The 12,156-nt window shown below is 41.9% G+C and overlaps 1 protein-coding gene and 1 long non-coding RNA gene across 2 annotated transcripts in view; one reads left to right on the forward strand and one right to left on the reverse strand.

The window, feature by feature from the left end:
• Positions 1-2,064: 2,064 nt before the first annotated feature.
• LOC115835188 lies at positions 2,065-9,468 on the reverse strand. The gene is made up of 3 exons (XR_004030166.1): positions 9,059-9,468; positions 8,130-8,284; positions 2,065-2,682 (listed from the first exon to the last, which is right to left on the reverse strand). It is a non-coding gene; the product is annotated as an uncharacterized LOC115835188 (long non-coding RNA).
• A 23-nt stretch (positions 9,469-9,491) lies between these two features.
• RB1 (RB transcriptional corepressor 1) overlaps positions 9,492-12,156 on the forward strand; it is a 186,319-nt gene continuing 183,654 nt past the window's right edge. The window contains exon 1 of the mRNA XM_003270074.4: positions 9,492-9,815. Coding sequence (XP_003270122.3) covers positions 9,679-9,815 — 137 coding nt within the window. The 5' untranslated portion in view covers positions 9,492-9,678. The remainder of the gene's footprint in view (positions 9,816-12,156) is intronic.

Raw genomic sequence — 12,156 nt, forward strand, 5'->3', positions numbered from 1 at the left:
ACTGGAGTGAAGACGAACGGGCTAGGCAAAGAAGGAAGAGAAACTATTAATAATACGATAGTGTATTACTGAACTAGCTACCTCTTGGTATCAAACCCGGCTGATTGGTTAGTATCATGAGGGTCATATTTTGAGAGGTAGTATGGACTACTGTGTTTCAGGACAATCTGTCTGGGTGGAGGAAGGAGAGGAGTTTATCTGCTGGACCCATCTTGTTCTGATTAGATTTACCCCAAGGACATTAACTCCACTGCACTTACGGCTACACTTTGTTACAAGCCCAACAGTTAAGCACTATCTCAGCCCTCCTGGGGTGGGAGGTGAGATGTGTGTGGCTTGGGGAAAGGGAGGGGAACCATTGGGATGTGCCCATGTAAAGTCTGTTGCTTCAGTAGTCTCTGGGCAGAGCCCATACAGTTGGTTGCTATGGTGGCAGTTGGGGAAAACAAGTGGTCAATGGCCCTGGAGTTAGGCCAGTCTCTTTGGCTTATAGGTGACATATACACTGCTTGATATGTCTAAAATACTGCCCTTCTTGAATCTTGGTTTTCAGCATTTCTTTAATTCCATTTAGTGTTCTTCCAATAAATTCTCATTTTTTGCTTGCTAATCAGAGCCGATTTCTGTTTCATGAGGCCAAGGAAACAATTTTAAGCAATATTCTATACTCTCCTTAGTGCTCCAAACACTGTTGTATACTTATTTGGTGCTAATGCTCGATGAACTGCAGAAATTTGTCTATGTACTGTACCACTTATCTATCGCTGTATAACAAACTGCCCCCAAATTAATGACTAAAGCAATAATGATTCACTGGTTCCTCTGCTGATCTTCTCTGGCAGGTGGGTGGGTATGGGCTCAGCCTCTTTCTCCATGTGGTCTGTCATCTTCATAGGGACTAACCCACACTTCTTACATGGCACCTGGATTTCAGGACAGCAAGCCCTAATGCACAAGCACTTACCAAGGTGCTTGCTGAGATCCTATTGGCCAAACAAGTCACAAGGCCAAGCCCAGCATCAGTGTGGAACTCTGCACAAAGGCATGAATGTCAGTAGGTGTGATTCATTGTAGGCCATCAGTGTTACAGTCTACCACCAGGTATTTACATTGTTCTTTAGAGCAGAGACTTCTGATGGTCCCCAAACAGCTGTTCTCCCTTGCTTCTGTATTAAGAGATCCCTGAATTCTGTTAATGAATTCATGATTCTCAAAAAAAATTTTTTTTTCCCTGTACCCCACAGTAAGGTGTGGCTTTGCATCCACGCTTTGATCAATGGGATGTAAGCGAAGGTGTATTGTGGCAGTTTCCAGGAATTTTCCTTAAGTGAGAACAGGCATGTGCCCCTGGCTTTTTCTTTATGCCTTCCCGCACCCTGCTGTTTAAAATGTGGGTACGACTTTTGGCTGCCATCCTGGACCCTTAAGCACCCTCCAGGGATGATAGAGTTATGAGTTGAAGGTGCCTGTGTCCCTGAGGACTTCACTGAGCAGAACCTTCACTTAGTCCTAGAATTCCTACCTCTAGACTTTTACCTGGGATACTAATCTTTTATTTAATCTATTGTTATTTTGGATTCTGTTATTAGCAGCTAACATAATCCTGTCATACTATTGAAATATAGTCTCTCTATGTTTTTAGGCCATACTCGACAGTATGTAATTTTTTTTTTTTTTGAGACAGAGTCTCACTCTGTTGCCCAGGCTGGAGTCCAGTGGTGTGATCTCAGCTCACTGCAACCTCCACTTCCTGGATTCAAGTGATTCTCTTGCCTCAGCCTCCTGAGTGGCTGGGACAACAGGCATGTGCCATCACGCCTGGGTAATTTTTGTATTTTTAGTACAGATAGGATTTTGCCATGTTGCCCAGGCTGGTCTCGAACTCCTGGCCTCAAGCGATCTGCATGCCTGAGCCTCTCAAAGTGCTGGGGTTACAGGTGTGAGTCACCACACCTGGCCCACAGTATGTAATTTCTTACCTTCTGCTCATCTTCACCCAAAACATTCTGATGGCCCTTATTGATTAGAAGAGGAGGAAAATGCATTAAGTTTAGTTGGCAGAAATTGTGTGAATTTAAATCTGTGCATTTAGAGAAACATGTGTGGCTCATCAAGCCATTAAGAAAACAAAAAAGAGGAAACTACAAAATATTTGTATTCCTGTAGCCCACAAGAGACAAATCTAGAACAATGTTGGGGTCTGGTCAAGTAGGGAAAGCTCTCAGTAAGACATAGCACAAACCCCACTTCTGGTTTCCTTGGTTTGGGGCTGTCTCATGTTAATGATATTTTTGATGAGAAAAACCACATGCAAATGAAACAATTCATTGTCCCCACTTGGAGGTGCAGTGGTGGTGGTGGGGAGAACTAGGGAAGGGTTTGTGCATCAGACAAAGGTTGGGATTACAAGGGTTGTAAATGAACGAGATGTGCCTTTAGTCACAGCCACTTCTTAAGTGCTGTAGGTCTATGTGACTCCTGATGACTTGGTCAAAGAAAATATCAACACATTGCCTTAGCTGTTTTCCTTGATGGGGAGAAATCAACACACTTGGAAATGGAAGAATTTCCTCTCTTGGTGCAGTGGCTTTCTGCACTGGCTTGAGCTGCAGTAATCTGGCAGTTTGTTGCTTCAGTCACTGGCCCTGGCCCTTGCCACTGCCAGGCAGAGTTGAGCCTGCACTGAAGGCATGAGAATATTGGATCAATACAAACATTATGAAAAATGTTTTAACTTTTTCTTTTTTTAAAAGGCCTGCCTGTTATCTTTATACCTCTGTTACCCGCCCCACCACCCCAGAAATGAGCCAGAGCCTTTGTGATGGCTCGATTTGTTTGAATATTTGATCTCCTTCCCCATCTGTTTTGAGAACTATCTAGCCTCTTTATCAGAAGAGAGCTTAAAGTCTCACCAACATTCTTGCCCCAGGTGTCATGGGCTGAACTGTTTCCCTCAAATTTATATTTTGAAGTCTTAACTCCCAGTACCTCAGAATGAAACTGCATGTGGAGATAGGGTCTTTACGGAGGTAATTAAGTTAAAATGAGGTTGTTAGAGTCATTCATTGGAAAAGTATTTGTCAAATGTCTACTATGTGCCAGGCACATGTTAGGCATGCAGCCCCACTGGTTAGAACAGATATAGACCTACCTTCATAGACTGTCTGGCTTCGTGGACATGCAGCCTGTGTAGTCACTTAGTTCTCCATGTTAGAAAGACCCTGTGGTTGGTTGAATGCTCTGTTGTCACCATCTTGAAATTCTTAATAATTTTTGAATGAGGAGTTCTGCATTCTTTCCCTCTGGACCCTGCAGATTATGTAATTGGTCCTGCTCATGGAAATTGGTATAGTAGGAGAATCAATCATATTCTCTGCACTGAGGAGTGTGGTTTGGTGGCATGGAGAGAAGGTCAGTGTAGCAGTAGTACAATATAAAAATATGAAGATGATAATATTCACAATGGCAGGAAGGAGGGGAGTCTGCTGCTGGGGGATGAAAAGATACATGAGTGGAGCAGCAGGGGTTCTTTTTTGTTTTCTTCACTTTCCCCCCAAACCTTATTATTAACCCAGAATAATTCAGATAAACTGAATAGCAATTTAACAATATCTAGTCCTTGAAACCTGAAAGAATCTAACATGCACATATGGGAAGTTATTTAAGTCATGGGATTGAAATAGAGCAAGAAGAGAGGAGAATTGAAGACGCTTGAAGACCAGTGTTTCCCACACTATCTGTGAAGGAACTTTTCATTCTTTTTCATTACCTGTTTGTCATGAACTGATATTAACACTTTGGAATGTAAAATAGAAACAAATTGCAAAAAATTACAATGAAAACAGAGGCACACCAAATATTGTACAAGCTCACATTTTAGATTAAACAGAAATAGAATTACATTTCAATAAAAATCATCAGAACACACATAAATGAAAAATTACAAAATATACATTGTTTATTCAAAGTGTCCAGATAGATAATTAATAAAGAGAATTGCCATTATCCTCCTAATATTTATCACTTCACAGCCATAACAACTAACGAAAAGTTGGGAGTGAAGTAGCAATTTCCCACTAAACAACATGAATGTTAATATTTGAAGTTTTAATGTGACAAATCAGTGGGCTCTTTGCTTGTTAAATTATCTAATCTAGGTTGGATTGGTGACATGCTACTTGCAGGAGATGATATATATCTAAATTGCTTTTATATTTTATTTTAACAACACTAGTAGTAGAAAAACTAGTCTCTCAAAAATATGTTGAAGGGAACGGAAGAAGAGTTAAAGCAATTTAACAATATCAGGATAATCACTTTTAACTTTTATCCTTAATGATGGAAACAATGCGTTATTTTCAAAATTCATCTTCAATCTTTCATCAGTAGCCAGTTTCAAAAACTGTCACTCAAGTTATCTTTCAATGAAATAAATGGATTTTGGATCCATGAATTTCTTGCATGTGGAGCTTGTTTTGATAGAAAATACTCAGATATTTTATCAAATTTATAATTAGTTTTTTAATATTTTGTATATAACTGTCCTTTAAGTTTGATGGCTTTATTGTTTCATTAGTCTGTAATGATTTTAGCACTTCACTATGAGTTATGGCTATAAACTCAATAACAAGGGATTATACTTCTGAGTAAAATTAGTACAAACTCCTATTTGTTTAATTCTTTGGAATTACTTCTCTGATCATTATTTAGTTTACTACTATGATTACTAACACATTACTGATGTGTGTCTTGTATTGGCAAAATTGGACAGTAAGGATTGTTTTGCCATCTATAATTTAGGGTTAAAAACAAATGACACAAATTTTACTAATTTAGCTAAGAATTTACAAAAAATAGGCTTGATTAAAAATGAAAATGATTGTAAAAATAACAAGTTATATAAGTAAATAAATATTTACATTTTCATAGAGTTTTACTCTTGGGTTGCAGGTGACAAACCTTGAAATTTTACTCATTGTAATATCGTACTATTGCACGACAGGGACACAACCATGCCACCTGCAACTCAAGAACCAGGTTGAAGAATACCTGAACTGTTTAACAAGCAATGTCCAGTGATCATGCACTTGGATATTCCTGAAATGTCAAACTGATATCAACACTGCTAAGCAATTATCCTTTTAATTTCTGTACTTATTTCCTTGTGGACTAAACACAAACAGTTTGCAGACTGACACTAGTCCAAGAACCACACTTTGAGTAGCATTACTCTAGGGAACACTTGTATTGAAGGGACTGGCAGAAAGAGAACTAGTGAAGGAATTTATGAAGTAACAAGGGAGGAGAACAAGGAGACCATAGATTTGTGGAAGACTAGGGAATTTTTAAGAGGAAGTGGTTAACTATATTGACTGCAAGAAAGGTCAAGTAGGTTGAGGACCAAAAGAAGCCATGGGATTGACAATTATCATCAGTGACATTTGAAAGAGTGATTTCAGTAGGGTGCTCTTGGTGGTGGTGAAAGAAAGCCAAGGGCCAGCAGGCTGAGAAATTGGGGAAGAAGAGAGAACCAATGGGGACTACCCTTCTAAGGAGCTAGGTGGTTAAGAAATGGAAATAGTGTGATAGCTTGGGGGTATAAAAACTTTGAAGGAAGACTTTTTAGACCGATGAAGACTTTTTAGACCCTTCCCCAAATTTTAATATCACTGAAGGAGTCTCAAACTGAAGAGAGTTCCCTCTCTAGACAGAAAATCTAAGAAATACATATATTTTTTGTAGGAGTCTTACAGCAATCTTCTTAAAATTACCAAGCAGGTTGGAAGAGATCCATGAATTTCAAGAAGTTCAGGGGGAATTTTTTTAAGACTCTGCTGAAATATATATACATATTTATATATATTTATATATTTATATATTATATATATTTATATATTATATATATTTATATATTATATATTTATATATTATATATATTTATATATTATATATTTATATATTATATATTTATATATTATATATTTATATATTATATATATTTATATATTATATATGTTTATATATTATATATTTATATATTATATATATTTATATATTATATATTTATATATTATATATATTATATATTATATATTTATATATTATATATATTTATATATATTTATATTATATATTTTATATATATAATATATATATTTTTTGAGACAGGGTCTTGCTCTTGTTGCCCAGGCTGGAGTGCAGTGGCATGATCTCAGCTCACTGCAACCTCTGCCTCCTGAGTTCAAGTGATTCTCCTGCCTCAGCCTCCAGAGTAGTTGAGATTGCAAGCACCTGCCACCACACTCAGCTAATTTCGTATTTTCCGTAGAGATGTGGTTTCACCATGTTTGCCAGGCTGGTCTCAAAGTCCTGACCTCAGGTGATCCACCCGCCTTGGTCTCCCAAAGTGCTGGGATTACAGGCGTGAGCCACCGTGCCTGGTCTAGACTCTGCCAAAATTCTAATACTTCTTTGGTAGTGCAACAGAAAACTAAAGATTTTGATGGTGAACTTAATTGCTTCTGAGTTGTGTGGATGAAAATATATTTTATTATTTTTTCATTCAATGTTTATTTTAAGCTCATGGGTATATCTGTAGGATGTGCAGGTTACACAGGTAAATGTGTGCCATGGTGGTGTGCTGCACAGATCAACCCATCACCATGGTATTAAGCCCAGCATCCATTAGCTCTCCTGATGCTCTCCCTCTCCCCACCCTTCCCCCCCTACAGGCCCCAGTGTGTGTTGTTCCCCTTCCTGGGTCTATTTTATGGTGTGTGTGTGTGTGTGTGTATCTATTTATGTGTATATATTATGATATATACACCACACTTTTTTCAAACTATTATTTTAGGGTTAGGGATACATGTGCAAGTTTGTTATACAGATAAACTGTGTCTCTGGGGTTTAGTGTGTACAGATTTTTTCACCACCCAGGTAACAAGTGTAGTACCTGACAGGTAGTTTTTTGATCTTCTCTCCTTTCACCCTACACCCTCAAGTAATCCCCAGTGTGTGTTGTTCCCCTCTTCATGTCCATGTGTTCTCATTGTTTAGCTCCCACTTATAAGTGAGAACATGCAGTGTTCTCAGTGTTTGGTTTTCTGTTCCTGCGTTAGTTTGCTGAGGATAAAGGCTTCTGGCTCCATCCATGTTCCTGCAAAGGACATGATCTCATTCCTTTTTATGGCTGCAGGAAAATATATTTTACATACTAGCAAACACAGTTAAATTAATCCATGATCAAGATATACATTCTTTTGTAAATTGAGAAATCTCTTTATCATAATTGTAATATGGTAATAAATAAATCTAGATTACATAAATGTAATCTAGATGTTGATAAACTGGTTTTAAATAAAGCAAGTGATATCTACATATGAAGAGTTTACTTCAGTTCCTAGAACTTTCCTTCACTTTCCTGCCATCCCTACTTTTAGTAAGCAAGCATTTACTGTGTGTGTAACACTGTGCTAGGTACTAAGGCAACGATGATACCCAAGATTTGGTCTCTATCCTGAAGGTACGCACAGGAGAAACATTATCAGTCATGATGCTTTCTGTTGCAAACAAGCGAAAACCTCAGCTCAGCTTAGGTCAGCTCCAGGGCTGGCCAAATCAGAGGCTCATTTGTAACACTGAGGATCCAGATTCTTTTGAAATTCCTCCTGCACCAATATCAGCATTTCTACCTTCTCTTAGGTTGGCTTGCCTCACGTTACAATGGCTGCAGCAATCAAAAGTGTCACATCCTCAGTAATACTTAATATTATTACTATTATTTAATAATATTTAGAACTGTGCCATCCCTGTGTTTAAATTTATCAGGCTCCCAGCAGACTACTCATCTTTCAAAAGTCAAAACTGCATCCTGAGTTCTTGCTTAAACTAATCTGGGGTGAGGTGAATGGAAGTAGCACTTTAATTGTATTCATTCTTTGTAGCTGGACCTGGGCCTGGGCCCTATCTCCTGACATTTGCCCCCAAGAAAGATTTCTGAAGTTAGGTAGGACTGGCTGTTGAGTAGGCCAGTGCTTGCCAAACCTTTACACATCCTCACATATGTCATAATATGCAGATAAAAAGATAATCCCTTATACAACTTGCTGGGATAAACTCAGGAGGCTTACAGCCATGACCTGCTTGAAGGTTCTTCCTGCCTTAGACCTTGCTCAGCTGCTCCAGGATGAGGGGATTTACATCAGAGCATAACTGTATTTTATTCACAGCATAAACCATCTCATTCCTTCTCAGTTGACGAGTTCACAGTGGGCAATAACAGTGTCTGCTAAAGAGAAAAAAACATGTACTCAAACTAGATAATGTATTGGTACAAATACCAAGACATAGAAGTGATACAGCTTTAAGCCAATGTTTGATGGTGGTAGTCCCAGCAAGCTCTTTTCTGATGTCTTTGTGCCTTTGCACATGCTCCTTCTCTGTCACTGTTTTCTTCATCAACATAATATAATGGACAAGTGGAATCAAATAAAGTTGAGTTCAAATTCTCTGCTACCCATCTGCCCTGGTATTGGACAAATTAACTCCTCTGAGCCTGTTTCCTCATCTGCAACGTAGACTAACTAATACTACCCATTTGAAAGGGCTGTTTCTTAGCTAATGCATGCCAGGCTTAAAACCTAGATGACGGGTTGATAGGTGCAGCAAACCTCCATGGCATACGTATGCCTATGTAACAAACCTACACGTTCTGCACTTGTATCCCGGAACTTAAAGTAAAAAAAAAAAAAAAGAAAGAAAAAGACTGTTTCTGGGGATTAAATAAGATAATTATGTAAGGTGGCCAGCAGAGTTCCTGGTACATAGTAAATGTCAGGCCTGCCTGACGAACTTCTATTCAACAGCTACTGCTCCCCTGAAAATCTTCCTTAGACGTTTCCACGGTGCTTCCCGTTCTTACACCACTACGATCCTCTATTACACTACTATCCGTTCATTCCCCACAGCTCCCTCCCTTCCTTTCCCTAACCAGTGATCCCCAAAAGGCCAGCAACTGTCTAACATTTTCTATCTTCTAGTGACTGGTAAAGTTCAGCACCTATTAGCGCTCCAAGTTTGTTTTCGTTTTGGCCGACTTTGCAAAACGGATTGGGCGGGATGAGAGGGCGGGCGCCGCCCGGGGAGGGAGAGGGGCGCGCCCGCAGAGGGTGCACTAGCCAGATATTCCCTGCGGGGCCCGAGAGTCTTCCCTATCAGACCCCGGGATAGGGATGAGGCCCACAGTCACCCACCAGACTCTTTGTATAGCCCCGTTAAGGGCACCCCGGCCTGGAGGGGGTGGTTCCGGGTAGAAACACGTCCGGGCCGCGCCGGATGCCTCCTGGAAGGCGCCTGGACCCACGCCAGGTTTCCCAGTTTAATCCCTCAAGACTTAGCGTCCCAGCCCGCTCACCGACCGGCGCCCCAGTTCACCACAGACGCCGGCGGGCCCGGGAGCCTCGCGGACGTGACGCCGCGGGCGGAAGTGACGTTTTCCCGCGGTTGGACGCGGCGCTCAGTTGCCAGGCGGGGGAGGGCGCGTCCGGTTTTTCTCAGGGGACGTTGAAATTATTTTTGTAACGGGAGTCGGGAGAGGACGGGGCGTGCCCCGACGTGCGCGCGCGTTGTCCTCCCCGGCGCTCCTCCACAGCTCGCTGGCTCCCGCCGCGGAAAGGCGTCATGCCGCCCAAAACCCCCCGAAAAACGGCCGCCACCGCCGCCGCTGCCGCCGCGGAACCCCCGGCACCGCCGCCGCCGCCCCCTCCTGAGGAGGACCCAGAGCAGGACAGCGGCCCGGAGGACCTGCCTCTCGTCAGGTGAGCGAGCAGAGCCGCCGTCGCCTCACGCGGGAAGGGCGCCCCGGGTGTGCGTAGGGCGGGCGCCAAGGCGGCTCGGCGGGGACGCGTCCTCGCCAGGGGCCGGGTCCCGGCGGGAGGAGGTGCCCTCCCTGCCCCCCGCCACCGCGGAGCGTCTGCAGAATGGTGACAGGATTCTGGGGTCTTGGGCGAGGGTTCTCGGCTTCAACTTGACAGGTGTCGGGCGGGTGGGGCTAGGGTCCTGAGCGAAGTGACAGGTGCAGTTCCCTCTTGTGAGGCTCGGAGGCAGAGGGTCGTTGCCAGCGTCCATCAGACGCAAAAAATGAAAAGTAAAAATACAAAAATGGTGTCTGTGGGAGAGTTTTTCATTGGAGAACTGGAGTACTCCGGTGGTCGTCTGACTTTCTGTTTTGGTCTCACGCGATGCAACAGTTGGGAAGTATTTTCTTCCGGGCGTGCACTGCATCTGAAGTCCATTCGTGGGAGAGGCCGACCAGAAAGCCTTGGACAAGAAGCGCAGGGTCCTGAGTGTCCATTGCCCACAGGATACTCGGCTCAGGAGCTTTGCGGCGTTTCCTTAGAACAATAATACATCGAGGCCTTGGGGACTCAAAGCCATCTGTAGTGATTGATGGAGCGTAACTCAGAGGAACTGATACATGGGCAAAACTTTCGTGAGACATTTATCAGAAGTGCTTGCAAGTTTCTAAACTTTTTTTTTTTTTTCCTGTTGGACGAACTCTTCTGCGTGTTAGTCGGCTTCAGCTTGTCTCATTATTTCTTCCATTTTGCCTTTTGACTTTGAACCAGCAAGGATCCTCGTGTCCCCTCTTTTTGCCTTTGTTTTTGGCACAAAATTAGTGGTTCTGTGCTCAAATGGAAATTTTCGTTTTCCCTTATTAAGTGGAATCTAAATTTAAGCAAGTCCATACGAATGCACTAGAACTTGAAGGGAAGTATTTATTGTATTGCAGCGTCTTACTTTTCTTGGTTGTTCTACTTTATGGTTAAATAGCTATGATTGAAAGAGTGTAATTGTCATTATTGTCAGCACTGGTTCTACTTTGAGACCACAAGTTCATTGCAGGAGGAATGGGACTTGTTTCTGTTTTTCACTATTTTCTCTCCCATTCTTGTCCATCACCAAATCCTTTCACCCTCACCCATTTCTTTCCACTCGGTAGACACTAACAGAATTCACGGCAGAAAAGGTTTAAGTGGGATTTAGGAAATGGCCCGTGGAAGGCTGTTAAAAATTTATGTATTTAAATGGACTGTCTTATAGGTCAGTTAAAAACCATATTCGTTAAAAAACCAAAATAACAACAACAAAAAATTAAAAACCACGTCTGGGGCATGTTCTGGGAAAAGACATGACTTTAGTTTCTGATTAAATTCTGATGTATCCAATTCTTGCAAATTTCCCTTGGGAAAATGCAGTAATGGCTACTCTAAAGAATTCCATGTTATGCACACAGCTTTGGAAGCGTACTCTAATGTAGGGTAACCCGGAATATTGACGTTCTGGCCACTGCTTGGAAAAAAGAGGACTGTTTCTTTCATTTTTTTAACTCATTTTATATATTTTAAGTAATGGAACTATAAAAAATTCTCTTATAAGTCAAAACCATACAAGATACAGTCTGTTCTTGATTATCCATACCTACAAAGGGTTTCATTAACATAGACAGTTGAACGCTATAAATTAACCAGCAAGGGTAGGACCACTGCCGTGCAGTCTGATGCTGAGCATCTTGCCTGGAGTTGGAATCAAGGCTCAGTCCAACTGCACTTCCAGTGACAGATTCCATTCCTGATTTGAGAGTTGAGATCTTATTTCTGTTGCCTTATCTCTGGCCTAAGTAATGTAGCTGGAAGGGAAACTGTCAGTAGGAACAGCATACCACATTCATTGTTGAAATAACCAAAGGTTAATCATGTTTCGAGCTGGGCATGATGGCGTGTACATGTAGTCCATGCTACTCAGGAGACTGAGGCAGGAGGATCGCTTGAGCTTGGGAGTTGGAGGCCAGCCTGGGCAACAAAGCAAGACCCCAGTCTTTAAAAAAACAAACAAAAAAGCTGACCAGGCATGTTGGCTCACGCCTGTAATGCCAGCACTTTGGGAGGCCAAGGTGGGAAGATTGTTTGAGGCCAGGAATTTGAGAGGAGCCTGGGCAACAAAACAAGACCCTGTCTCTAAAAAAGAATTTTAAAAAATTAGCCAGTCGCTGTGGCACACCTGTAGGCTCATCTACTCAGGAGGCTGAGGTGGGAGGATCCCTTGGGCCCAGGAGTTTGAGGCGGCAGTGAGCCATGATTTCACCACTGCACCCCAGCC

This window comes from Nomascus leucogenys, chromosome 5, assembly GCF_006542625.1.
Source record: "Nomascus leucogenys isolate Asia chromosome 5, Asia_NLE_v1, whole genome shotgun sequence".
NCBI lineage: Eukaryota > Metazoa > Chordata > Mammalia > Primates > Hylobatidae > Nomascus > Nomascus leucogenys.